Source organism: Ornithorhynchus anatinus, chromosome 11 (assembly GCF_004115215.2).
Source record: "Ornithorhynchus anatinus isolate Pmale09 chromosome 11, mOrnAna1.pri.v4, whole genome shotgun sequence".
NCBI lineage: Eukaryota > Metazoa > Chordata > Mammalia > Monotremata > Ornithorhynchidae > Ornithorhynchus > Ornithorhynchus anatinus.
In genome coordinates, this window is record NC_041738.1 from 55059046 (window position 1) to 55086898 (window position 27853).

The 27853-nt window shown below is 56.6% G+C and overlaps 2 protein-coding genes across 3 annotated transcripts; both read left to right on the top strand.

Moving 5' to 3' along the window:
• Positions 1-3074: 3074 nt before the first annotated feature.
• Positions 3075-13317, top strand: ZPR1 (ZPR1 zinc finger). The gene is made up of 14 exons (XM_029075499.2): positions 3075-3353; positions 7874-8035; positions 8221-8311; positions 8709-8779; positions 9336-9422; positions 9539-9661; positions 9885-9938; positions 10112-10178; positions 10864-10934; positions 11260-11349; positions 11920-12030; positions 12148-12234; positions 12430-12495; positions 12764-13317. The coding sequence occupies exons 1-14, from the start codon at positions 3090-3092 to the stop codon at positions 12896-12898; spliced, it is 1479 nt and encodes a 492-aa protein (XP_028931332.1). The 5' UTR covers positions 3075-3089; the 3' UTR covers positions 12899-13317.
• Positions 13318-16482: 3165 nt separating this feature from the next.
• BUD13 (BUD13 homolog) lies at positions 16483-27820 on the top strand. Of its 2 annotated transcripts, none has more exons than XM_029075497.2 (11): positions 16483-16648; positions 16768-16873; positions 21902-21986; positions 23010-23067; positions 23233-24005; positions 24248-24510; positions 25492-25597; positions 25770-25908; positions 26597-26781; positions 27026-27107; positions 27430-27820. In XM_029075497.2, the coding sequence occupies exons 1-11, from the start codon at positions 16491-16493 to the stop codon at positions 27521-27523; spliced, it is 2049 nt and encodes a 682-aa protein (XP_028931330.1). In that variant the 5' UTR covers positions 16483-16490; the 3' UTR covers positions 27524-27820. The 2 variants fall into 2 exon arrangements, with proteins under 2 accessions (XP_028931330.1, XP_028931331.1); XM_029075498.2 differs by having other exon boundaries at positions 23278-24005.
• Positions 27821-27853: the final 33 nt, after the last annotated feature.

Here is a 27853-nt window from a genome sequence, read left to right on the forward strand (position 1 = left end):
AGCTATATATGTGGGTGGGGGGGAGGTCCAATGGCCAAAGGAGATCCCCCTTACCCAGCCCTCAGGGCTTCCCCCCAGTCCCCATCCGGCCAATCTAAACTTTACGCTTCCGCTCAGATCAGTTGTTGAAGCGACGCTCACATCCCTCATCTCCCCTCTCCTCAAAACCCTCCCCTGACTTCCCGTTTCCCTCCTCATCAAGCGAAAACTCCTCGTGATGACTCTTCACCAACTCCCTCCGTGTTGCCCCCCAGCTCTCTTCACCCAGTGGGTCAATCAATAGTATTTACTGAACATCTACTGGCCGCAGAAGCCTGTACTTGGGAGAGGACATCAGAATTGCTGCTCTACTGCTCTACCCCAACTTGTTCTCCTCAGTTCCCCTAAAGGTAACTTCTAACTGCACCTTGTTCTTCTAATAATAACGATGGCATTTGTTAAGCGCTTATTATGGGCCAAGCACTGTTCTAAGCGCTGGGGAGGATACAAGGTGATCAGGTTGTCCCAGTTGGGGCTCACAGTCTTCACCCCCATTTTACGGTTGAGGGAACTGAGGCACAGAAAAGTGACTTGCCCACAGTCACACAGCTGACAAGTGGCAGAGCTGTGAGTCGAACTCATGACCTCTGACTCCGAAGCCCAGGCTCTTTCCACTGAGCCATGCTGCTTCTCACGACACCAGAATTGCTGCTCTACTGCTCTACCCCAACTTGCTCTTCTCAGTTCCCCTAAAGGTAACTAACTGTGCCTTGTTCTTCTAAAAATACTGATGGCATTTGTCAAGTACTTACCATGTGCCAAGCACTGTTCTAAGCGCTGGGGAGGATACAAGGTGATCAGGTTGTCCCAGGTGGGGCTCACAGTCTTCACCCCCATTTTTCGGTTGAGGGAACTGAGGCACAGAAAAGTGACTTGCCCACAGTCACACAGCTGACAAGTGGCGGAGCCGGGATTTCATTCATTCATTCAGTAGTATTTATTGAGCACTTACTGTGCAGAACACTGTACTAAGCGCTTGGAATGTACAAGTCGACATTTGAACCCATGACCTCTGACTCCCCAGCCCGGGTTCTTTCCACTGCACCACACAGTCCCTCTTCCATATGGGGCTCACAATCTTAATCCCCGTTTTACAAATGAAGTAAAATGACTTGCCCAAGGTCACACAGCGGACAAGGGGGTGGAGCTGGGATTGGAACTCAGGTCCTTTTGACTCCCAGGCCGGTGCTCTATCCTCCAGGCCATGCTTCTTCTTCTTTTTCTGCTCCTTTTCCTTCCCCCATGTGGAACAGGGTCTGCGTCTGATCTGATGGTCGGCATCTACCCCAGCGCTCAGTACAGTTCTTGGCACAGAATGAGCACTTAGTGAAGATCAGGAGTGAAGAGAAGCGGTGAGGTGCAGTGGCTTGAGCACGGGCCTAGGATCGTAAGGTCATGAGTTCTAATCCCGATTCCTCCACTTGTCTGCTGTGTAATCTTGGGCAAATCCCTTCACTTCTCTGTGCCTCAGTTACCTCACCTGCAAAATGGGGATTGAGACTGTGAACCCCAACCAGGACATGTAGTGATGATGGCAATGATATTTGTCAATAATAATAATAATAATAATAATTGGGGTATTCGTTAAGCGCTCACTCTGTGCCAAGCACTGTTCTAAGCACTGAGATACATACAAAGTTAGCTTGTCCCACGTGGGGCTCACAGTCTTCATCCCCATTTTCCAGATGAGGTAACAGGCACAGAGAAGTGAAGTGACTTGCCCAAAGTCACACAGGTGACAAGTGGCAGAGTTGGGATTAGAACCCATGACCTCTGACTCCCAAGCCTGGACTCTTTCCACTAAACCACACTGCTTCCCATAGACTTCTCAAGTGTTCATCCCTATTTGCTTGGATCCATGCCAGTGCTTAGTACAGTGCCTGGCACATAGTATGTGCTCAACAAATACCATTGTTATTATTATTGTCATCTTTGGTTCATGGGTTCTAATCCCGGCTCTGCCACTTGCCTGCTGTGTGACTTTGGGCAAGTCACTTGACTTCTCTGGGCCTCAGTGACCTCATCTGTCAAATGGGGATGAAGACTGTGAGCCTCACCTGGGACAACCTTGTATTCCCCCCCCAGTGTTTAGAGCAGTGCTTGGCGCATAGTAAGCGCTTAACAAATACCAACATTATTATTATCATTATTATTATTAAAATGGGAATTAGGACCGTGAGCCCCACGTGGGACCACCCGATGACTTCGTATCTACCCCAGCCCTTAGAACAGTGCTTGGCACATAGTGAGCACTTAACAAATACCAACATTATTATTATTAAAATGGGGACGAAGACCGTGAGCCCCACGTGGGACAACTTGATTTCCTTGGGTTCCCCCCCCCCCCAGTGTTTAGAGCAGTGTTTGGCGCATAGTTAGCGGTTAACAAATACCAATATTATTATTATTAATTATTATCATTAAAATAGGGATGAAGACTGTGAGCCCCACCTGGGACAACCTGATTCCCTTGGATTCCCCCCCAGTGTTTAGAGCAGTGTTTGGTGCATAGTTAGTGGTTAACAAATACCAATATTATTATTATTATTATCATTAAAATGGGGATGAAGACTGTGAGCCCCACGTGGGACAACCTGATTCCCTTGGATTCCCCACCCCCCCCCAGTGTTTAGAGCAGTGTTTGGTGCAAAGTAAGCGCTTAAGAAATACCAACATTATTATTATTATTAATAATAATGATAAAATGGGGATGAAGACAGCGAGCCCCACGTGGGACAACCTGATGGCCTCGTATCTCCCCCAGCCCTAACTGCGGCGCTTGGCACAGAGTGAGCGCTTAACAAGCACCACCACAATGGGAAGGAGGAGGGATGATGATGATGATGATGATCGGGCCCTTTAAGAGGGGGCGGGGCGACGGGCGGCCGGAAGTCCGTGTTGCCGGGGGGACGGGCGGCCGGAAGTCCGTGGTGCCGGGGGGACGGGCGGCCGGGCGGCCGGAAGTCCGTGTTGGCAGGGAGACGGGCGGCCGGAAGTCCGTGTTGCCGGGGGGACGGGCGGCCGGAAGTGTGTTCGGGCGTGAGGGGAGGATGTCGGCCATGGGCGCGCTGGAGCGGGGGCCGGGGCCGGGGCCGGGGCCGGGGCGGAGGCCGGAGCGGGGAGCGGGCCGCGCCGTGGGGGCCGCGTCAGGGCCGCCCGCCCCCTCGTCCCCTTCCCCCTCGTCGGCCTCGTCGTCCGGGCCGGGGCCGGGTTCGAGCCCGGCGTCCGGGGCCTTGTTCCGGCCCCTCAGCGCGGAGGACGAAGACCAGCAGCCCACGGAGATCGAGTCCCTCTGCATGAACTGCTACCGCAACGTGAGCGCGGGACGGGGACACGGCAAGGGGGCGGGGCTGAAACAGGGGGAGCCGAGATCTAATAATAATAACAATAATAATGTTGGTATTTGTTAAGCGCTGACTATGTGCAGACCACTCTTCTAAGCGCTGGGGTGGACACAGGGGAATCGGGTTGTCCCACGTGGGGCTCCCAGTCTTCATCCCCATTTTCCAGATGAGGTCACTGAGGCCCAGAGAAGTGAAGTGGCTTGCCCAAAGTCCCACAGCTGAGAAGTGGAGGAGCCGGGATTAGAACCCACGACCTCTGACCCGCAAGCCCAGGCTCTTGCCACTGAGCCGCACTGCTTCAATCGTGATGGCATCTGGTAAACACTTCCTATGTGCCAAGCACTCTTCTAAGCGCTGGAGTAGTTTCGAGGTGATCAGGTTGTCCCACCTGGGGCTCAGAGTCTTCATCCCCATTTTCCAGATGAGGTCACTGAGGCATAGAAAAAGTGACTTGCCCCAAGTCACACAGCTGACAGGTGGCGGAGTCGGGATTCGAACCCCTGACCTCTGACTCCCAAGCCCGTGCGCTTGCCGCTAAGCCACGCTGTTTCAGTGGCTTATATGTAAAGCGTTAACTGAGGGCAGAGCACTGTACCAAAGCCGTTCTGTGTATGCGGAGCACTGTGCTGAGCACTTGGGAGAGGACAACCCAGCAAGAAACAGTCACCCCCCTCCCCCGCCTACAACGGGCTCACCGTGTAGCGGGGGGAGAAGGACATCAGTCTAAATAAATTCATTCAATTCATTCAATAGTATTTATTGAGCGCTTACTATGTGCAGAGCACTGTACTAAGCGCTTGGGATGAACAAGTTGGCCACAGATAGAGACGGTCCCTGCTGTTTGACGGGCTTACAGTCTAATCGGGGAAAAATACTCCCGCCCGCGCAGGGACTTGAACCCTGGACCCTCGGATTAAAAGTCTGATGCTCTACCGACTGATGACAAATATGGACAGAAGTGGTGTGGGGCTGGGAGGGGGAGAAGAGCGAAGGGAGCAAGTCAAGGTGAAGGAGGGGGGAGTGGGAGAAGAGGAAAAGTGGGGATTTAGCCTGGGAAGGCCTCTTGGAGGAGGTGGGCCTTCAATAAGGGTTTGAAGGAGGGGAGGGTGACCGTCAGGAGCAGCGTCGCCTGCGGGAAAGAGCCCAGGCCTGGGAGTCGGAGGGCCTGGGTTCTTATCCAGGCCCCGCCGCTTGTCTACCGGGTGACCTTGGGTAAGTCATTTCATTTCCGTGTGCCTCGGTTTTCGTGGGCAGGTCGCTTCCCTGAGCCTCAGTTACCTCATCCGTAAAATGGGGGTGAAGATTGCGAGCCCCATGTGGGACAGGGATTGTGTCGAGCCCGATTTACTCGTATCCGCCCCGACGCTTCGTACATCGCCTGGCACGTAGTGAGGGCTTAACCAATACCCTCTTCATCATTTTCTCATCTGTAAAACGGAGGTTCGAGTCCCGTTCTCCCTCCTACTGATATTGTGGGCTGACATGATTACCTTGTATCTACCTTTCGCTTAGAACAGTGCTTCACACATAGTAAGCACTTACCTAAAACGGCAATTATTTTTAATTATTCATTTAATTGTTTTTAATTATTATAACAGTATAACAAACCTGGTAGACAATTTCCCTTGCCCACAAGGAGTTTGCAGTGTAGAGATGTCTATATATTTTATTACCCTATTTATTTTGTTAGTGAGATGTACATCCCCTTGATTCTATTTATTGCTACTGTTTTTGTCTGTCTCCCCCAGTTAGACTGTGAGCCCGTCAGTGGGCAGGGACTGTCTCTGTCTGTTGCCGATTTGTCCATTCCAAGCGCTTAGTACAGTGCTCTGCACATAGTAAGGGCTCAATAAATACTATTGAATGAATATGTAAGCTTGCTGCACGCAGGGAATCTGTCAGATTATTACTTTACTCTCCCAAGCACTTAGTCCAGTGCTTTACACCCAATAAGCGCTCAGTAAATAAGATTGAATGAATTAATGTGTCCGTTTATTGTTCTGTTGTACTCTCCCAAGGAAGTGCTCAGTACAGGGCTCTCTGCACACTGAAAGCGCTCAATAAATAGATTTGAATGAATGGTGTATTACTACTGTGGAAGCATAGTGGTCTAGGCCTTGCCTTAGTCCCTTCTCATCCAGCTGTTCCCTCTGAGCTGTTTTATTTCTAGGCCTGTTTTGTCTCCTAACCATCTGTTTAAGTGAACAGGAATAACTCCGGGAACTAAAAAAATAAATAAAATAAATTGTGGTATTTGTTAAGCGCTTACCATGTGCAAAGCACTGTTCTAAGCGCTGGGGGAATACCAGGTGATCAGGTTGCCCCACGTGGGGCTCACAGTTTTAATCCCCATTGGAAAGCTGAGGTAACTGAGGCACAGAGAAGTTAAGTGACTTGCCCAAGGTCACACTAGCGGCGGAGCCGGGATTAGAACCCGTGACCTTTGACTCCCAAGCCCCGCTCTTTCCACTGAGCCACGCTGCTAGCGTCCCTAGGAGTGGAGGAATGCCAAGAGATGAAAAGTAATTGACCTTTAGGCCTGGACTTCATTTTGTCCGGCCAAGCTGTCATTTCCTGGGACACATCGAGTATCCTCTTCTCTCCTTTGTTCTGTCCTATCTAGGTATCTTTCTATCCGTTTATCAGGAAGTTTGGAGATGATGGGGAAAAAGCCAGGTCAGGGTTCCTAATATGCTTATCATTAGTGTTTACCCACCAGATCCTTATAATGGAGAGAACCGGGGAGGGCCTAATAATTACCCCAAATATAATTTACAGCCCTTTGTATTAAGGTACATACAATGGCTTGTGCCCTTCCTGGGAAGCTAGGATTTGGAAGGGTGCTCTGCGCACAGTAAGCACTCAATAAATACCATTGAATGATTGAATGAATGGCGGAGAGTAAGCACTCAATAAATACCATTGAATGAGCACAGTAAGCACTCAATAAATACCATTGAATGATTGAATGAATGGCGCAGAGTAAGCACTCAATAAATACCATTGAATGATTGAATGAATGCTGCGTGACTTGGACAAGGCACTTCACTTCTCTGCCCCTTAGTTATCTCCACTGGAAAATGAGGGTTGAGACCGTGTGCCCCACGTGGGACAGGGACTGTGCCCATCCTGATTTGCTTCTATCACCCCAGTGCTTAGTAATAATAATGTTGGTATTTGTTAAGCGCTTACTATGTGCAGAGCGCTGTTCTAAGCGCTGGGGGAGATACAGGGTCATCAGGTTGTCCCCCGCGAGGCTCACAGTCAATCCCCATTTTCCAGATGAGGTCACTGAGGCCCAGAGAAGTGAAGTGACTCGCCCACAGTCCCACAGCTGACAAGTGGCAGAGCCGGGATTTGAACCCATGACCTCTGACTCCCAAGCCCGGGCTCTTTCCACTGAGCCACGCTGCTTCCAGTGCTTGGCACATAGTAGAGCGCTTAACTACCACAGGTCTTATTTTTATTATTATTATTAAAATACTCTGTATTGCTTGAGGTTGAGCTGGCCTTTACCAGTAGAGGCAACTGCCTGCCAACATGCTAGTGCTAGAAGAAGCACTAATAATATCGACCTTGTCTCAGACCTCCCCTTTTCAAGTCCGTAAAGTTTTCTTCCACACTACCGTCTTATGCCGTCGCGTTGTTTCCGACCCGTAGCGACACCACATGTCTCCCTGAACCCGCTCTCCATCCGCAGTCGTTCTGGTAGTGGATCCGTAGAGTTTCCTTGGTAAAAATATGGAAGCGGTTTACCACGGCCGCCTTCCGCGCGGAAAACGTGAGTCTCCGCCCTCGACTCTCTCCCCTGCCGCTGCTGCCCGGCACGGGTGGGTTTTGACTTGTAGCAGGTGACCTTCCACTCGCTAACCACTGGCCAGGCTAGGAATGGAATGGGTAGGGCTCTTTTCGACTCATCCTCCCATCGTGGAGACCGGCAGAATACTGGAAACTCTGCAGGTGTGACCCTGAGAGGGGCACCACTGTCTAGATAATCATAATAGTAACGGTTGTGTTTGTTAAAAGCTTCTTATGTGCTAAGCACTGGGATCAAAACAAGATAATCAGCTCAGCCTTTATAGGGCTCACCACATAAGTCGGGGGGGGGGGGGGGAAGGTATTTAGCCCAGTTTTACAGGTGAGGAAACTGCAACACAGAGAAATTTAATCACTCACCCCCAAGACGTCCATCAGGCAGGTGGCGGAACGGGGATCCGAACCTAGGGCTCTTCACTCCCAATCCTGTGTTTTTCCCAGTGGTCCACGTTGAGTCTCGACTTTGGTTTAGACCCACTGGGTTGGAGCCAGAAAGGGAGACAGGGAGGGGTGAAGCCTGCACCGGCCAGCATGGATTCTGGAGATTCAAGAGAGATTTGGAGTGGGGATGGAGATCGTGGGATGAGGGGTCATGGAAGCATGCGGGACGGAAAGTGCGAGGGCTTCATCTCTTTGTTGTGTGTGTGTTGGGGGGGCGTTGTGTCTCCCGACAGGGCGTGACCCGCATCCTCCTGACCAAGATCCCTTTCTTCAAAGAGATCATCGTGAGCTCTTTCGCCTGCGAGCACTGCGGCTGGTCCAATACGGAAATTCAGTCGGCGGGCAGGATCCAGGACCAGGGCGTCCGCTACACCCTGGCCGTGCGAGCCCAAGAGGTGGGAGGGAAATGGAACCAGCGTCCCGAATCTCAGACTGTCGACCTCCTGGTTTCTCCAGGCCTCTGCCGCGAGGGCCCCGTGGGTGGCAGGGTGGGCTGCGCCATCCCGGGAGTTCTGCCGGGCAGGGAGGCTGGCGCTCTGCCCTCCCGACCTTTTATTTCTCCGTGGCTCTTTCCGCCCAGGACATGAACCGAGAGGTGGTGAAGACCGACTGTGCCGTGGCTCGGATCCCAGAACTGGACTTTGAAATCCCGGCATTCAGTCAGAAAGGAGGTGAGTGGGTGATGATAATAATAATAATAATAATTATGGTACTTGTTTTAAGCGCTTGCTGTGTGCCGAGCACCGTTCTAAGCAGCGGTGTAGATACAAATTAATCAAGTTGGACACAGTCTCTGTCCCACATGGGGCTCACACTCTTAATCCCCATTTTATATGTGAGGTAACTGCCGGCCAGAGAAATTAAGTGACTTGCCCAGGGTCACACAGCAGACGCAGCGGAGCCGGGGTTAGAACCCAGGTCCTTCTGACTGCCAGGCCTGTGCTTTATCCAAAAAGCCATTCTGCCCGGCTGGTCTAGTCACGGGGGAAGGGGCGGTGGGATCGGCTGGCGGGGCGAGGCCGAGCTGGGGACGAGCCGTGTTTTCTCCTCGCTTCCCTTCTGCACCAGCGCTGACCACCATCGAAGGGCTGATCAATCGGGCGGTCTCCGGCCTGGAACAGGACCAGCCGGCCCGCAGGGTGAGCCTAGGGGGATTTCTGGCTTTAGGGAAGAGTGGACGTGGGTGTGGGGATTTTGGGTGACCCGGCTGAGCGAGGACGGGCAGCCCGGGGAGATGTCTGGTGGGGCTTTGGAGGTGGCCTGAGCATTCTGCTTCCCAGAGGCTGAGTGATGAGGTTTCCACAGGGCTTGGGCGGGACCGGGGGAGCGCGGTCAATGAGCAGTGCAGGCCCCGCTCCATCCGAGAGGAGAGCCGACGGTTTGGTGGGGCGACCGGACACCCACAGATTCCCAGTCATCAGTCACACTGCGGCAGAGTGACTCTTAAAAACACAAAGAAGAGAAGCATGAGATTAGCACCCGAGAGGATGCTGGGCAGTTTAGGGTAGCATTCGTGGAGGGGTGAATCGGGGAAGGCTTCTCGGAGGTGGGGTTTGTTCCTTAGCGTTTCCACAGGGTCCTCGGCAGGCTCGCATCTGTCGACTCGGTGGGCGGGCTGATGGGGGGATGCGGCCGGTCCGTGTGGGGACAAGAGCTCAGAGGAGACACGGCCCTCACCCCGCCTGCCTGTCCTAGGCAAAGGGCGAGGCCGTGGCGGGGAAGATCGACGAGTTCATCGCCAAGTTGAAGCAGCTGAAGCGGGTGGACTCCCCCTTCACCCTGGTGAGCGTCGAAGGGCGGGTGGTTCCGCGGACCCTGTACCCGGGCCCCGTCCCGCGGGGGCGGAGGGGTGGCGGCGGAGGCCGCAGCGCTTCCCCTCCCGGCTCTCCGCCCCGCAGATCATCGACGACCCGTCGGGGAACAGCTTTGTGGAGAACCCCTACGCGCCCCGCAGAGACGACGCCCTGGTCATCACGCACTACACGCGGACTCCCCAGCAGCTGGACATGCTGGGACTCCAGGTGAGCGAGGAAGGAGGCAAACCCCGGGCTTCCGGGGGCCCTCCCCGTCGTCGCGGGGCTCGGCGTCCGGTGCCCCGGACCTTCGGTCCGTGGGCTGAAGGAGCAGCTGGAGGCCGTTGCTGGGAAGGCCCCTGGGGGCTCTGCCTGCCGAGCTGGCAGCCTCCGCTCCTCCCCCCGCCTGAGTGCCCCCCGGGTCCCCAGAGCAGCCCTGCTGTCGTTTCAGACGGAGGAGCCCGAGGAGAGGCCAGCCGACTCTGGAGAAGACCTCCGGAATGAGGTCAGTGGTCTTTGGCCCCCACGGTGGGAGGAGGGGCCGAGGGAGGCCGAGGGAGGCCGGGCGGCGTTCACCTCTGATCCCGGGGGCGGAGCGAGGAGCTGGTTTCAGGCTGTGGCCATCTGAGGCGGGTCCCCCCCTCCGCCGCACCCAATCACCCCCGGCTTACTTTCCAGGTGTTGCAGTTCAATACCAACTGCCCCGAGTGCAACGCTCCCGCCAGCACCAACATGAAGCTGGTGCGTATCCTTGGCTGGGAGCGGCGCCCTCCGCTCGGCCAACGGGCGGGGGACCGCCGGGGCCAGGGAGCGGCCAGACCCCCAGGAGGCCCGGCCGGCCCCGGCCCGGGAGGCAGAGAAGGGCTGGGTACAGGCCGGCGGGAACGGCAGTCTGGTTCATGGAGGGCCGGGGGGAGGAGGAGGGAGAAGAACAGTGCTTGGCACGTAGTAAGTGCTTAACAAATACCATCATCGTCATCTGGGCCGCCCCCTCTGCTGCCCGCTCTGGGATAGGGTGGGGAATCCCTGGGCCCCTGTGTGTGCGACGGACAACCCCCCACCCCTGCACCCCCCGGGCTTGGGGGCTGGTGAAGGGCTGTGTCCTTGAGCGCACACCCCAGGACCCTCTCCACAAAGCCACCGTGGCCTGGAGGAAAGAGCACTGCTCTGGGAGGCAAGGACTTGGGTTTTAATCCCAGTTCTGCCATGTGTCTGCTGTGTGAAATTGGGCACATCACTTAACTCCCTGGGACTCATTTACCTCATCTATAAAATGGGGATTAAGCCGGTGAGAGCCCTGTGTGGGGCAGGGGACCGTGTCCAACTTGATTATCTTGCATCTACCCCAGTGAGCACCCCAGGCACATAGCAAGCGTTTAACAAATACTACTACTATTATTATTCTGCGCTTCCTTAACTCCCTTCCCCAGAAATCCCCCATTTCAAGGAGGTGATCATCATGGCCACCAACTGCGAGCACTGTGGACACCGCACTAACGAGGTGGGTGGGGGCAGGGCCTGGGGGGGTGTCAGGGTCCACACCTCCTCTTTCCTCTGTGGGGTGTCCAGGGTGGACCCAGGGGGGCCAAGTGGCCTGATGGGCCCGGCTACAGGCTCGCCCCTCGTCGTAGCCAGGGGCACGTCGTGCTGGGCACGACGACGGCTACCTGCCTACCGTGTCCCTCCTGGAGGAGTGGAGGGGGCCTTGGCGGCTCTGTCCAGGAGAGCAGGCCGAAGCCCTTGGGTGGTGGTGGGAGGACGGGCTGGGGCGGGGGGAGGTGGGGACAGTGGGAGGGGGCAGGCCGCTGACCGGGCTGTGCGTGCAGGTAAAGTCAGGAGGGGCTGTGGAACCGCTGGGCACCAGGATCACCCTGCACATCACAGACCCCTCGGACATGTCCAGAGACCTCCTCAAGGTAGGCGCCCCGCCACCGGGACCCCCACCCCCTGGGGGAGCTTCCTCATTTCGTGGCCCTGGAGCGTCTGAGTGGGCAGGCCCCTCTCTGCTGCTGGGCCTGGAGAGGCCCACTCGATCCTCTGCACCCTCTTGTTGGATGAAGTCCTCGACCCTCCTCCCTCTCCAGTCACTTAGGCTTCCCCCGATCCTCAGTCAGTCAATCAGTAGTATTTATTGAGTGCTAACTATGTGCAGAGCACTGTATTAAGCCCTCTGGAGAGTACAACAGAGCAGAATTAGCTGACCCGTTCCCTCCCCTCCTCCCTGCCTTTGGCAAATCTGGAGAGATTGATGTGGGGGAACAAGCCTATACTCACCCCCTCCTGCCAAAAGAGGCTGGGTTGGAGACTGATTCCAAGCCCGCCCGCTGGCCGAGCCTCTCGTTCACTCATTCATAGTGAGCGCTTACTGTGTGCAGAGCACTGTACTCTCCCGGCTGGGACCCACCGAGGCGCCTGCCCAGCCGCTCCCCCCGACCCTCGGCCCCAAGCCCTCCGGGCTACAGCCGATTTGCTTTCTTCTCCCTCAGTCGGAGACGTGCACCGTGGACATCCCCGAGCTGGAGTTTGAGCTGGGGATGGGCGTCCTGGGGGGCAAGTTCACCACCCTGGAGGGGCTGCTGAAGGACATCCGCGAGCTGGTGAGAACCGCCGGGCCCCCGGGGCAGAGGGCAACCGGCCTCTGGGGCGGATCTGGTGGGGTCCCCCCCGCCTCCGGTCTGCCCGGCGTCCTGACCCGAGGTGTCCGTCCGCCACAGGTCACTCAGAATCCTTTCACGCTGGGTGACAGCTCCACCTCCCGCCGCGCAGAGAAGCTGGAGGAGTTTGGCCGGAAGCTGGATCAGGTGAGGGGCCCCACCGGCCCATTTGGGCCCCGAGTGGTCCCGGTGGAGAGCCCATCCGGCCAGGGGCCCGCGGCGTCCTCCAGTTGAACGCAGCGGGCGGCTGGCACCGGGCTGGGCCCTGCTTTCCGCAGGCACCCCCCTGCCTTCAGGGCACGTGCCACCTCACCCTGCCTGCTCCACTCTCTCCCCCTTTAGATCGTTGCCGGCACCATGAACTGTCACTTCATTCTGGACGACCCAGCGGGGAACAGCTACCTGCAGGTAAGGCATTCCCGGGGCCCGGCAAAGGGAGAGAAGAGAGCTTCTCTGGTCAGCCGAGCCCAACCCTCTGGGGCTCAGAGGAACTGGTCCTCCCGGTTTTTCACTCTGTCGGGCCTGGCGATCTCGGGGGAGGAACCGAGCTGCGGATCTGAGGCCACCCCGAGAGCCCAGCCCCAGACGCTTGGGAAGGAGAAGCAGGGGGTCGAGACGTGCAGTTGGTGAAGGGGGTGAGTGCAGGCCCTGACCGCAGCCCCCACCTCCTCCCCAGAACGTATACGCACCCGAGGATGACCCGGAGCTGAAGGTGGAGCGCTACGAACGCTCGTTCGAGCAGAACGAGGACCTGGGACTCAACGACATGAAGACAGAGGGCTACGAGGCTGGCGGGCCCCCCCGGCGGTAGCCCCCGGCCCGCCGGAGGGGCAGGGGCGACGATATAATTATTACTGTTGTAATAGGTCCAAAGGGAGCAGCCCGGGGATCGAGGCCGGGCTGCCCGGAGGGGGCTCGACTGGAGCCAGGAAGCCGCCCGCCCTTTCCAAACAGTCCGTGGGCAAGCCGAGGTGTCCGCTGACCCGATTTTGGAGGTTCAGTGTTTGTCTGAGAGGAAGCTCGCCGTCGGACAGGTTTAAAAGCGTTTTTCCCTCAAGCCACCTCTTGCTTCCCCCTGCCCTACCGCTCCCAAGTTGGCTCTCTGGAAGGAGGAGATGGAGGCTGTGAAGGAAGTTGGGGGGCGGGGGGTGTGCTAGGGGCAGACCCTCTGCCCTTCTGGGAGACAGGACAGGGTGGGCACTTGTCAATAAACGTGTTGCCTTCAAAGCACCTCTGCTCTCTGCTCGGTCTCCGAAAGGGCGGGAGCCCAAGGCCGAGGTCCTGGGGGTGAAGGTGAAGGGGGCCGTTCTCAGGAACGGAGAAGCTTCCACCCTGTTGTAGTGTATTCTCCCCAGCGCCGCTTCTTTTTCATTTTTATATTGTTGGAAAGAGGTGGGAGAGTGGGGAGGGCTCAGGGCTGGTCATCACTATTACCAAAAAACCCCCCCTAAAATGGTGGTGTCTGTTAAGCGCTTACTATGGGCCAGGCACTGTCCTAAGCACTGGGGTGGATACAAGCAAAGCAGGTTGGACACAGTCTGGGACTCACAGTCTCAATCTCCATTTTACACTCGAGGCAACCCAGGTGCAAAGAAGTGAAGTGTGCGGGTCAGAGCACACCAAGGTCACACAGCAGGTAACCGGTGGAGCTGGGATTAGAACCCATGACCTTCTGCCTCCCAGGCCAGTGCTCTATCCACTCTGCCATCTGCACTGTACTTCCCAAGTGCTTAGTACAGTGCTCTGCACACAGTTAAGAGCTCTGTAAATGTAACTGAATAAATGAATCTAGTCTCAATTGGCCACGGCTTTTTAAACTCCTCCGTTGGATAGTCTAATCCCATATTTAATTGCCCCCAAGGAGGTAGGTGAGGGGAGGGCTGTAGTCCTCTAAAAAAACTTGTAAGCCCTTTGAGGGACAGGGGCGGTGTCCATTCTGCTTATATCTACCCCAGCGAGGGCTTAAAAAAATACCATAAATTATTATTGACATTTTATCACCATTTGGTGGCTTAGTGGAAAGAGCCCTGGCTTGGGAGTCAGAGGTTGTGGGTTCTAATCCCGGCTTTGCCACGTGTCAACTGTGTGACCTTGGGTAAGTCACTTCACTTCTCTGTGCCTCAGTTGCCTCATCTGTAAAATGAGGATGAAGACCCTGAGCCCCACGTGGGACCACCTGATGACCTTGTATCTACCCCAGCGCTTAGAACAGTGCTTGGCACATAAATGCCACCATTATTACGAGAAGCAGCGTGGCTTAGTGGAAAGAGCACGGGCTTGGGAGTCAGAGGTTGTGGGTTCTAATCCCGGCTCCGCCACATATCAGTTGCGTGACCTTGGGCAAAACACTTCCCTGGGCCTGAGTGACCTCATCTGTAAAATGAGGGTGAAGACTGTGAGCCCCGTGTGGGACCACCTGATTACCTTGTATCTCCCCCGGCGCTTAGAACAGTGCTTGGCCCATAGTAAGCGCTTAACAAATACCAACATTATTATTATTATTATAATAACAAATGCCACCATTATTACGAGAAGCAGCATGGCTTTGTGGAAAGAGCATGGGTTGGGAGTCAGAGGTCACGGGTTCTAATCCCGCTCTGCCACATGTCAGTTGCGTGACCTTGGGCAAGCCACTTCTCTGGGCCTCAGTTCCCTCAACTGTACAATGGGGGTGAAGACTGTGAGCCCTGCGTGGGACCATCTGATTACCTTGTTACCCCCCCCCCCCCCGTCAGCGCTTAGAACAGTGCTTAACAAATACCACCATTATTATTTATCATTATTATTAAGTAATTTGCCCAAAGTCACACAGCTGACAACTGGTGGACCGGCCCTGTCCCTCCCGCTCCGGCCCCGCCCCTCCCGCTAGTAATAATACCAATAATGACATTTGTTAAGCACTTACTCTGTGCAAAGCGCTGTTCTAAGCGTTGGAGAGGTCAAGGTGACCAGGCTGTCCCTCGTGGGGCTCACAGTCTTCATGCCCATTTTCCCGATGAGGTCACTGAGGCCCCGAGAAGTTAGGCGAAGTAGCGTGGCTCAGTGGCAAGAGCCCGGGTTTAGGAGTCAGAGGTCATGGGTTCTAATCCCGGCTCCCCCTCCTGTCAGCTGTGTGACTTTTGGGTGAGTCGCTCAACTTCTCAGTGCCTCAGTGACCTCACCTGTCAAATGGGGATGAAGACTGTGAGCCTCACGGGGGACAACCCGATGACCCTGTATCTCCCCCAGCGCTTAGAACAGGGCTCGGCACATAGGAAGCGCTTAACAAATACCACCCTTACTAGTCATCGTGGCTCAGTGGAAAGAGCCCGGCCTTGGGAGCCAGAGGTCCTGGGTTTGAATCCTGACTCCGCCGCTTGCCAGCTGTGTGACTTTGGGCAAGCCACTACACTTCTCTGTGCCTCAGTTATCTCATTTGTAAAATGGGGACAAAGACTGTGAGCCCCACGTGGGACAACCCGATCACCTTGTACCCCCCCCCCCCCCCCCCCCCCCAGCGCCTAGAACAGTGCTTGCACGTAGTCAGCGCTTAGCAAATACCACCATTATTGTGGAGAAGCAGCGTGGCTCAGTGGAAAGAGCCCAGGCTTGGGAGTCAGAGGTCATGGGTTCGAATCCCAGCTCTGCCACTTGTCAGCAGTGTGACCTCGGACAAGTCACTTCACTGGGCCTCAGTGACCTCATCTGTCAAATGGGGATGAAGACTGGGAGCCCCACGTGGGACAGCCTGATCACCTCGTATCCCCCCCCAGCGCTTAGAACGGTGCTTGGCACGTAGGAAGCGCTTCACAAATACCATTATGATGATGATGATGATGATGATGAAATGATTTGCCCCAAGACCCACAGCTGACAGGCGGAGGACCGGCCCCGCCCCTCTCGCGAGAACTCGATGGCCCCTCCCCACCCTTCCAGCGAGGACTCTCGACTGACCCCGCTCCTCTCGCGAGAACTCGATTGCCCCCCTCCCCCCGCCCCTCCAGCGAGGACTCTCGACTGGCCCCGCTCCTCTCGCGAGAACTCGATTGCCCCCGCCCTTCCAGCGAGGACTCTCGACTGGCCCCGCTCCTCTCGCGAGAACTCGATTGCCCCCGCCCTTCCAGCGAGGACTCTCGACTGGCCCCGCCCCTCTCGCGAGAACTCGATTGCCCCCCCCCCCCCCCCCTCCAGCGAGGACTCTCGACTGACCCCGCTCCTCTCGTGAGAACTCGATTCCCCTCCTCCCCCCCGCCCCTCCAGCGAGGACTCTCGACTGGCCTCGCTCCTCTCGCGAGACCTCGACTGGCCCCTCCCTCCCTCCCTCCCTCGCCGTCGTCCCGCGCCGCCGGGTTTGTCCCTGGCGGGCCGCCGTAGCCTGTCTGCGCCGCCCGTCCTTCCTTCCCCCCCCGCCCCCCCTTCCCGTCATGGCGGCCGCCCCGCCGCTCTCCAAGGCCGAGTACCTCAAGCGCTACCTGTCCGGGGCCGAGGCGGAGGCGGCCGGGCAGCGGGGCCCCGAGGCCGGCCGCAAGCGTCGCAGGAAGAAGCTCAAGCCCGGCCTGGGCGGCGGCGGCGGCGGCAGAGGGTGAGGCGGCGGCGGCGGCTGGGGGAGGGGGTGCTGACCCCCCGGTGACCCCTCGCTGACCCCCCGGTGACCCCTCCGTCCGTCCTTCCGTCCGTCTGTCCGTCCCTGCTTCCCTCCAGGATGCGCATCGTGGACGACGACGTGGGCTGGGACCACATTTCCCCCCGGGCCGAGGACGGCGGCGGCGGCGGCGGCGACGACGACGACGACGGGGACCCGCCCGTGGTGGGTCCTTGGCGGGGCCGACCCACGGGACGGCCCGCAGCCTCATTAATCATAATCATCCTGACGCTCCCACTTCTTCAGCGCTTACTCTCTGCAGAGCACTCGTCGCAGCGCTGGAACCATAATGCTGGGAGTTGTTCAGCGCTTAGGACGTACACAGCACTGCTCGTTCATTTATTCAGTAGTATTGAGTGCTTACTAGGTGCAGAGCACCGTTCTCAGCGCTGGAACAATAATGCTGATATTTATTCAGCGCTTACTCTGTGCAGAGCACTGTTCTCAGCCCAGGAATACTAATGCTGGGAGTTGTTCAGCGCTTAGTATGTACAAAGCACTGCTCATTCATGTATTCAATGGTATGGAGTGCTTACTAGGTGCAGAGCACCGTTCTCAGCACTGGAATAATAATGCTGGTAGTTGCTCAGCGCTTACTATGTGCATAGCACTGTTCTCAGCGCTGGAATAATGCTGGTATTTAAGCACTTGCTATGTACAAAGCACTGCTCATTCATTCATTAATTCAGTAGTATTCAATACTCATTCATTCAATAGTATTTATTGAGCGCTTACTATGTGCAGAGCACTGTACTAAGCGCTTGGGATGAACAAGTCGGCAACAGATAGAGGCAGTCCCTGCCGTTTGACGGGCTTACAGTCTAATCGGGGGATACGGACAGACAAGAACAATGGCACTAAACAGCGTCAAGGGGAAGAACATATTGAGCGCTTATTACGTGCAGAGCACTGTTGTCAGCGTTGGAACAATAATGCTGGTAGTTGCTCAGCGCTTACTGTGTGCAGAGCACTGTTCTCAGTGCTGGAATAATGCTGGTATTTAAGCGCTTATTATGTACAAAGCACTGCTCATTCATTCATTAATTCAATAGTATTTATTGAGCGCTTATTATGTGCAGAGCACTGTTGTCAGCGTTGGAATAATAATGCTGGGAGTTAAGCGCTTACTATGTGCAGAGCACTGTTCTAAGCGCCGGGGGGGATACGAGGTGATCAGGTTGTCCCACGTGGGGCTCACAGTTTTCATCCCCATTTTACAGATGAGGTCACTGAGCACAGAGAAGATAAGTGATTTGCCCAAAGTTACACAGCTGGCAAGTGGCGGAGCTGGGATTAGAACCCATGACCTCTGACTCCCAAGCCCGGGCTCTTTCCAACTGAGCCACGCTGCTTCTCATTCATTCATTTACTCGTATTGATTGAGCGCTTACTCTGTGCAGAGCACCGGACTAAGCGCTTGGAATGGACAGTTGGGCAACGGAGAGAGACCATCCCTGCCCCGCAAAGAGCTCACGGTTTAAAAGCGGGGAGACAGGAAAACAAGTGGTCAGGCATCGATACCATCAAGAGAAATAGAATCATAGATAGGTATTCATTCATTCAGTCGTATTTATTGAGTACTTACTGTGCACAGAGCACTGGACTAAGCACTTGGAATGGACAATTGGGCAACAGAGAGAGACCTTCCCTGCCCCGCAATGGGCTCACAGTCTAAATGGGTAAGACAGGAAAACAAAACAAGTAGTCAGGCATCAATAGCATCAAGATAAATTGAATCAGAGATAGATATTCATTCATTCAGTTGTATTTATTGAGCACTTACTGTGTGCAGAGCACTGTACTAAGCGCTTGGAATGGGCAATCAACAGATGGAGACCATCCCTGCCCAACATTGGGCTCACAGGCTAGAGGTGGGAGACAGAAAGCAAAACCAAACAAATAGGAATCAATACCATCAAGATAAACAGAATCATGGATAGATATTCAGTCGTCTTTATTGAGCACTTACTGTGGGCAGAGCACTGGACTAAGCGCCTGGAAGGGACAGTTTGCCAAAAGAGACAATCCCTACCCAACAACGGGCTCACGGTCTAAAAGGGGGAGGCAGACGACAAAACAAGTAGACGGGCATCAATATCGTCAAAATACATCCCCGTCCCCCACCGGGCAAACAGTCTTAATTCCCATTTTACAGATGAGGGAACCGAGACACAGAGAAGCAGCCTGGTGTGGCTACAGCACGGGTCTCAGTCAGAAGCTCATGGGTTCTAATCCCGACTCCTCCACTTGTCTGCTGTGTGGCCTTGGGCAAGTCACTTCTCTGTGCCTCAGTTCTCATCTGTAAAATGGGGATTGAGAGTGTGAGACCCACATGGAACAGGGACTCTATCCAACCCGATTTCCTTCTGTCCACCTCAGTGCTTAGTACAGTGCTTAGCACATAGTAAGCGCTTAGCAAATACCATCATTTTGAGAAGCAGCATGACTTAGCGGATAGAGCACGGGCCTGGGAGTCAGAAGGATCTGGGTTTTAATCCTGGCTCTGCCACATGTCCACAGTGTGACCTTGGGCAAGTCACTTCACTCCTCTGGGCCTCAGTGACCTTATCTGTAAAATGGGGATTAAGAGTGTGAACCCCATGTGGGACAGGGACTGTGTTCAACCTATACTAAGCACTTGGAAGAGTTCACCACAGCAGAGTCTCTAGACACGGTTCCCTGCCCCCAGTGACATCACAGTTCAGAGGGCGATAGAGACGTTAATCAAAATAAGCTATACGTAGGTTCATAAGTGCTGTGAGGCTGAGAGAGGGTTGAATAAATGTGTGGATAAATCCAAAGGCGATGCGGAAGGGAGTGGTAGACGAAATGAGGGCTTAGTCGGGGAAAGCCTTTTGAAGAAAATGTGCTTTTAATAAGGCTTTGAAGGAGGGGAAAGTGATAGTCTGTCAAACGTGAAGAGAGAGGACGCTTCTAAGCTGGAGGGGGGACGTGGGCGTGAAGTCGGCGGCAAGATGGCCGAGATCCAGGTACCGTGGGTAGGTTGGCATTAGAGGAGCGAAGCCTGCGGGAAAGGTTGGAATAGCAAGGTGATTAACTGCTCTAAATTCAATTCAGTGGTATTTATTGAATTGAAGCAGAGAAGCAGCGTGGCTCAGTGGAAAGAGCCCGGGCTTTGGAGTCAGAGGTCATGGGTTCGAATCCCGGCTCTGCCACGTGTCAGCCGGGTGACTGTGGGCAAGTCACCTCACTTCTCTGGGCCTCAGTGACCTCATCTGTAAAATGGGGATGAAGACTGTGAGCCCCACGTGGGACAACCTGATCACCTCGTATCCCCCCCGGCGCTTAGAACAGTGCTCGGCACATAGTAAGCGCTTAACAAATACCGACATTATCGTTTATTGAGCACTTACCGTGTGCAGAGCTTGGATTGTACAATTGGGCAACAGATAGAGACAATCCCTGCCCCGTGACGGGATCTAAAGCGTATGGTGAGGCGCTTATTCGATGCAGAGTTGGATGGGCAACCAGTGGAGGTTCTTAAGGAGTGGGGAAACGTGGATTTAATGTTTCTGTAGAAAAATGATCTGGGCAGCAGAGTGAAGTGTGGACCGGAGTGGGGAGAGTCGGGTGGCAGGGAGATGAGAAATAGGCCGACGCCGTCATCAAGGTGGGATAGGATAAATGCTTGGATTAACGCCGTAGCAGCTTGGATGAAGAATGAAGGGTGGATTAGCACAAGCCTGGGAATTCGGGACCTTGGATTCTAATCCCAGCTCCGCCACTTGCCTGCTGTAGCGCCTCGGGCAAATCGCTGAACTTCTCTGCCGCAGTTTCCTCATCTGCAAATGTGGGGATTCAATACCTGCTCTCCGTCCTGCTTGGACCGGCGAGCTCTGGATGGGGCAAGGACTGTGTCCGACCCGATTAACCGTCACCTATCCCAGTACTTAGCACATAGTATATACTGAACAGATACCACAGTGAGTATTATTCTACAGGACTTAGTCTCTGTCCCACAGAAGGATCATAATCTAAGGGGGAGAGAGAATAGGTTGTCCCCATTTTACAGGTGAGGTACAGAGTCATTAGCTGATTTGCCCCACGTCGCCCAACGGACATTTCTTCATTTGTGTTCAGCCACGCAGCCCTCCTCCCTCAGAGCACCAGGGATCGATGCCATCTGGGACTATCTGAGTGTAAGATGCACAAAATGGTGGAGCTACAACAGAGTTGAGTGGTTTTGGGGGTGACCCCGATACCCCCAACAACAAGCAGGACCCTTAGGGCATCACTGTCTTGTCCCGTGATGAGGGAGCTGAGATCTGTTGTAAAATTGGGTAGTGGAGCAGGAATTATTTCAGATGTTGCGTCTCAGTCGAGGATTTCCCTTGCGGATAGCCGTGCGGCTGGATGGCTTTTTAACCCCATTATTTAGGACTGAAAGAGTAGGGGGTCGAGGAGCGAGCTGCCTTCCTCCTCTCCCTGTGGCACAGAGAATTGCTTCTGGGAAGCCCCAGCCCCGTTCCTTAGGGAGCGAAATTGGGTCAAGCCATGCCACAGGATCGAAGCGGGTCAGTTGCTTTTCCAAGGTGTTGGAAACCCACCGTTTCCATCAGCCTAACGGATGGCTTTTAAGCAGTGGCAGCGACGGTGTGAAAAGGAAAACTGGGGATACGTCTCGGGAGCTAAGCCTGGGAGGAATAGAGGTGGGCTGAGTGGCCTAATAAAGAGCAAAATTATTGACTTTTCTCTCTGTATAATCGATCGCGCGGCGTGTGGGGCCGTTCTCAGATCGGGATAGATGGAGCTTTTTACGAAGCCGACGGCGGCGGGGGAGATCTGAGGAAAACACCTGCTGGTTTCTTTCTTTTTTTTTTTAAATAGTATTTGTTGAGTTCTTAGTATGTGTCAGGCGCTATACTAAGTGCTAGGGTAGATACAGGCCAATCAGGTTGGACACTGTCCACCTCCCACGTGAAGGCCGCGGTCTTAATCCCCATTTTACAGATTTGATAACTGCAGCACAGAGAAGTGAGGTGACTTGCCCAAGTTCACAGCAGACCAGGTGACAGAGCCAGGATCGGAACCCAGTGCCTGTTGACTCCCGGGCCCGTGCTCTATCCACTAGGCCACACTGTTTCTTGGGGCTCTGGGGATGCTCGCAGTTTTGACCCTTTGAATCCCTGCGGGCTCATCGGCGGGTCTCTGATACTGGCCACGACCCTACAGGTGGCAGAGTTTGTGGATGAGCGCCCGGAGGAGGTGAAGTGGATGGAAGAATTCCGGACCAGCAACAAGTGGAGGCTTCTGGGAGGTGAGGGCCGAGCTGGGGATCCGGGACGTTTCCGGGATCTGCTCCGGCTGGGAGCTGCGGGTCAGCTCCCGGGGGCGGGAACCCTTGGAAGACGAGGAGCCGGAAAGCAGATTTTTCCAATCTCTTCCTTTTGCAGGGGTAACCATTCATTCAATAGTATTTATTGAGCGCTTACTATGTGCAGAGCACTGTACTAAGCGCTTGGAATGTACAAATTGGAACCAGACACGCGTGCTCCTCTTTTTAGAAGCAGCTTCCCCTTAGCAGAGGCCATCTCCACCTTTTTCTCACGGGCAGAGGTGCTGCAAGAGATTCTCCCTCGGGGTCCCCTCCCCTCAACCCCCCGTCCAGCTCCTGCTTGTACGTGAATGTCCGCACACCCGCCTGAGCGGGGGAAGGTAAAGGGAGGCTGGCTTTGACCCCTCTCCCTGCCTTTTGATCACTTCTCTTGCCGGAACAGAATCCTGACTCTCCTTCCTGCCGGTCCCTTGGCGGCTGAGTGGGGCTTCTTTTTCTGAAAAGGCAGGGAGCCAGCCAGGTGTGATTCCTACCGCTTCTCAGGAGTTGGGGGCTGTTGGTCAAATTCTCAGCAGACCCCAAGGGTGGGGAACCCTAGGACGTGGGCTGCCCCGGGGTGTTGGGGTGATGCCCTATTTATTTTGTTAATGAAATGTACATCGCCTCGATTCTGTTTAGTCGCCATTGTTTTTACGAGATGTTCTTCCCCTCGACTCTATTTATCGCCATCGTTCTCGTCTGTCCGTCTCCCCCGATTAGACCGTAAGCCCGTCAAACGGCAGGGACCGTCTCTATCTGTTGCCGACTTGTTCATTCCAAGCGCTTAGTATGGTGCTCTGCACATAGTAAGCGCTCAATAAATACTATTGAATGAATGCCCTGCCTTCTCTCTACTCCGTCTGGCTGGGTGCCCTATGGCAGCAGACCCGGGCGGGCAGACCAGCCGCTGTTTGGAGGCTAGGGCGGGGAGGGGCGGGAGACTGACCCTTTGCTCCCTGCATTCAGATGAGAATGAAGACCCCCAAGACCCAGAGATCTTCCCAGCAGTACCACGTCCAGGAAGGTAAGTTCCCTGCCTTTTGGGTTTTTCCCAGGAACCCTCTGCCAATTAAATTAGAGGATGTTGTTCGGCCGCAAAGAGGTGGAAAGTGTTCACTGGGTATTTACAGTAAGGGGGCTGGAACTGTGCAGGGAATACGTAATTCGCTATGTGTCTATGTGGTTGCAGCTGGGAAACTTCGAAACAAATGAAATCCAAGAAGTCTTCCGACAGGTCCCGGCACGACTCCCCGGACGCCTCGCCGCCCCGCCGGGCCCGGCACGACTCCCCGGACGCCTCGCCGCCCCGCCGGGCCCGGCACGACTCCCCGGACGCCTCGCCGCCCCGCCGGGCCCGTCACGACTCCCCGGACGCCTCGCCTCCCCGCCGGGCCCGGCACGACTCCCCGGACGCCTCGCCTCCCCGCCGGGCCCGGCACGACTCCCCGGACGCGTCGCCGCCCCGCCGGGCCCGGCACGACTCCCCGGACGCCTCGCCTCCCCGCCGGGCCCGACACGACTCCCCCGACGCCTCGCCTCCCCGCCGGGCCCGACACGACTCCCCCGACGCCTCGCCTCCCCGCCGGGCCCGACACGACTCCCCCGACGCCTCGCCTCCCCGCCGGGCCCGACACGACTCCCCCGACGCCTCGCCTCCCCGCCGGGCCCGGCACGACTCCCCTGACCTCTCGCCTCCCCGCCGGGCCCGGCACGACTCCGACCTCTCGCCGCCCCGCCGGGCTCGGCACGACTCCCCGGTCCAGTCCTCTACCAGAACGAAAAGCAGCAAAAGCCTAGACAGACACTCCACCAAGACCTCTCTAAGTCGAAAGGATCACCGGCACCGTGAGCGAACGCCCCCCAGGACCAGCGGACTTGGGAGTGGTTTTGACCCATCTCTTCTACGGAAGAAGCGAACAGAGTCCCCTCCCAAGGAGCAGAAGCCTCAGCGTGGTCCTAAAGGTGGGCGGCGTTAAGGCCAATGGCCAGATCCTGCTGTGGTGGAGAGGGGACGGTTGGAACGGCACCAGCCTGGCAGAGTGAGATCGGAACTAGGCCTGCTGAGTCCCAGCTCCCAGATCCGATGGCCGCCCCGACCCGGGTGGTGCCCGCCTGGGGCCGGTGGTCCGATTCCACGGGTGTTTGGCTTATGGCCAGTGCTCGGGAGCCTCCCCACGGGCCGACAGGATCCCCATGTCTTTCAGGCTGCTCCCCCGTCCGCCGGGAACATCCTTCGAATCCGTCGCCCACGCGGCGCCGGCGGCACGATTCGGACTCTCCCCCATCGCGCCGGGGCAGCCGGCGCCCTCCCGATCCGGACCTTTCCCCGCCGCGGATTGGGCGCGGCCGGGCTTCCGGGCCCCGGGGCTCCGACTCTGATCTCTCCCCTCCGCGGAGGCGGCGGAGGGCCGGCTCTTCCGATTCCGACCCGTCTCCTCCCCGGCGTGGTCCGTCCGGTGCAAAGAAGGTAGGCGTCCCCGTTGATGTGCGACTCTCTTCCTGCGCCCTGGACTCCGACCCCCTCACCCCCCCGCGGCCTCGGTTTGATTCGACAATGGCTGCAGGGACAGCCTCTGTGCTGGCTGCCCCATTGAGATGTTGGGGGTGAGCGGTGACGTTAAAGGTGGCGGGTGGTGGGGCGGACGTGGTTCCGCGACACCTGGAAAGATGGACAGAATGGATGGAAAGAAGTAATCTAATCAGTTCCCCCACTTCCAAGCCAGGCTGCCGGCCCGGCTGAGCTGACACGGCGTCGGGCTCACCTGGGCTTGTGGCTGGGGCGGCTGAACCCCCCGGCCCGGTGTCGGGGAGCGGACTGAGCCGATGGGTCTTGGCCTGGGCTCAGAGGGCCCCGGAGGGGTTGACCCCACCGAGCGCCCCGCGACAGATGTGGAGGGACTTCCGGAGAGCCCAATCTTACCTCTGTGTGGGTGCGCGCTTCTCTGTGAGACTGCCGGAGGGCAGAGTGTTCGTCCATGGGGTCGTGAGCAGAAGCCCCCGCTGGCCTGCGAGAACGTAGGCATCTGGCTGCTCGGCAGGTGAGTTGGCTTGAGCACTATCTGGCCCCAGAACCGGAGGCGTGATGGGTTGTGATCTCTCAACCTCCTTTCAGCCCGAGGGTTTTGGGTGTCAGTAGTGGGTTTTTAGCAGCCTTGGTCGAATTCCCGGAAGCGGGCCCAGCAGCAACCTTCGGGGTCTTTAATTTGGAAAATCCAGAAGCCGTATTGCCCAGGCAGCGAAGGGCAGCTCGGCTGTTCATCGAGGCATCGTGAACACGTGGCGTTTTGCGTCCCTGGGGACGCAGGCACCGTGGCTGGCCCCACCCACCGTGGCCCACTTCAGGCACACTGCCAACCGCGAGAGACCTGTTCTGGGTTACCCGGTCGCCCGTCTTTGGTTGTGGGGAAGGGGCGGAAGAGCTAAGCGTGCCGTCCCTTTTCTCTGGCAGGCCCAGATGCTTTCCGGAGCAAAGGCGGGGCTGAAGTCGGCCGACGCAGTGAGGAAAGAGCAGCAGGAGCTCAGGAAGTCAGATCGGGACACCGGGCAGCTGGAAGGTACGGTCTCGGGAGCCGGGGCCCGGGGAGTCCGGTGCTGGGACCCCCTTCCTGCTCCCCTCTCCGACAACCAATCAACAGATAAGTTCCCTGCCCGAGCGAGTTGACGGCACTGCCGGGGCGTCGTAGCATCAGCCCTTCTCGTCTCTTCACCCCTTTCCCGCCCCCGCAGCCGAGTCCCAAAACGCGGAGACGGTTTTCCGCGACCGGCTGGGCCACAAGAGGGACCTGAAGCTGGAGCGGTTGGAGCGTCGGCGACAGGCAGAGGAGCAGTCGGAGAAGGACGAGCAGTACGCCCAGTGGGGGAAGGGGTGAGTACGCTCTCGGGCCAACGGACGATGACTCTCCCCGCCTTCAAAGCCTTATTGAAGGCCCATGTCCTCCAAGAGGCCTTCCCTGATTAAGCCCTCTTTTCCACTTGTCCCGCTCCCTTTATTCATCCCCCTCTCCCCAACCCCACAGCACTTAGGTCCATACCTGTAATTTATTTATATATGTTAGTATCTGTCTCTTCCTCTAGACTGTAAGATCGTTGTGGGCAGGGAATGTCTATTTATTGTTGGATTGCACTCTCCTGAGTGCTTAATATAGTGCTCTGTGCACAGTATGTGGTCAGTAAATTCAGTCGACTGACTGACTGGCCCCAGGATGCCGGGGGCCAGGTCCCCTCCCCTCTACACCTCCCGGGAGGGTCTGTGGTCCACGAGCCTACCCAGAGGCTCCTGGAGTCCCAGTGCTCCGGCCTGGTAGCCAAACCCTGCCCGAGATAGCCTAACGCCCATCCCCGGCCCTCCCGATCCGCCCGGTCCCTCCGCTTCTCCGTCTCTGGGGGCCGGGGTGAGGTCCGGAACATTCCACTACCCTCTCGGGTCCAAGCGACCTTTGACCGGAGCCGGGGAAGTAGGCGGCTGTCGGAGGTGGGGTCTCTCCCGAAGGGGACTGGCCTAATGGGCGGGTGGCCCCGATGCTGGCCACCGTAACCCCTTTCTTCTCTCCCAGCCTGGCTCAGAGCAGGCAGCAGGAACAGAACGTGCAGGACGCCATGAAGGAGATGCAGAAGCCGCTGGCCCGCTACATCGACGATGAGGACCTGGACCAGATGCTGCGGGAGCAGGAGAGGGAAGGGGACCCCATGGCCGACTTCATCAAGAAGAAGGCGGCCAAGGAGAACAAGGGCAAGAAAAGTGCGTGCCCCTGCGCGGTGGGCCGCTCCCAGAGGTCGGGAGGGGGTGCGCCGTGAGGGCGGGATTGGCCACGCTGGGGTGCGTGGGTGGTTCGCCCCAGATTCCGCTACTGCCCAAGTTGTCAGGTTATCCACAGCCCGGGCCCAGGACCGCTCCTCTGGGGAAAGAAGGGGTTGTGTTCCTTCCCAGAAGAGCCGACCCAGGGTGGGGAATGAATGGTGACCACCTCCCTTGTCCTTTCTAGCCAAGCCCCGGTACAGCGGTCCAGCCCCGCCACTCAACAGGTTCAATATCTGGCCTGGATATCGCTGGGATGGAGTGGACAGGTTGGTGGATTTTCTGGGGTCTGTGTCCCTGTCCTGGCTTCCCCCATTAGACCTGGAGGGCAGCGATTGTGCCACCTTGTCTTTCCTTCCCCCCCGGCAGGTGGGTTTGGGGGGAGAAGGGGTGTGTGCGTGTGTCCTCGTCCTTGTCCTTCCTCCAATACCATGGGCGTCTGTCTTTTCATGCTATTAGCAGCCCCTTGAGGGGCTCCGGGACACCCACTCCCCCACTGCCTACCCTCCTTGTCGTCCAGCCCCGGGATCTGCCCCCGGTGGGCTTTGTGCCCATCTGCCCTCTGACTCTCGGTCCCCATCCCGCCCGCAGGTCCAACGGATTTGAACAGAAGCGCTTCGCCAGGCTGGCCAGCAAGAAAGCCGTCGAGGAGCTCGCCTACAAGTGGAGCGTGGAGGACATGTAGTCGGGTGGTGGTCCAGGGCCTAAGTGGACCACTGCTGCCAGGGCAAGGCAGAGGGCTAGGCAGAGGCTCGGGAGCACTGGATGCCAGCCTCTACCTGTGCCCGCTCCCAGACGGCTCGGGCCCGGAGAACTGAGGAGGCTTGGGTCGGGCGAAGCCTTGACGGGAAGACCGTGGTCACCTGGGCGCCCGGGGAAGTCCACCTGGCCTTCTGGGACTAACTGACCAGGAGCCCCGGGAGCCCACCTTTGATTCTTTTCCCTTTTTTTCTAACAAATACATCTTTATTTTTCCAAGCTCTTTTCCAACTCAGCTCTCCGTTTCTTGGGGCCA

Coding starts and splice junctions, on each gene's coding strand:
- BUD13 (XM_029075497.2), top strand. CDS start 16,491: ATGGCGGCCGCCCCGCCGCTCTCCAAGGCCGAGTACCTCAAGCGCTAC. Junction 25,598..25,769: donor GGACACCGGGCAGCTGGAAG/GTACGGTCTCGG, acceptor CCGCCCCCGCAG/CCGAGTCCCAAAACGCGGAG. Junction 26,782..27,025: donor GGAGAACAAGGGCAAGAAAA/GTGCGTGCCCCT, acceptor TGTCCTTTCTAG/CCAAGCCCCGGTACAGCGGT.
- ZPR1 (XM_029075499.2), top strand. CDS start 3,090: ATGTCGGCCATGGGCGCGCTGGAGCGGGGGCCGGGGCCGGGGCCGGGG. Junction 3,354..7,873: donor GCATGAACTGCTACCGCAAC/GTGAGCGCGGGA, acceptor GTCTCCCGACAG/GGCGTGACCCGCATCCTCCT. Junction 8,780..9,335: donor AGGACCAGCCGGCCCGCAGG/GTGAGCCTAGGG, acceptor TGCCTGTCCTAG/GCAAAGGGCGAGGCCGTGGC.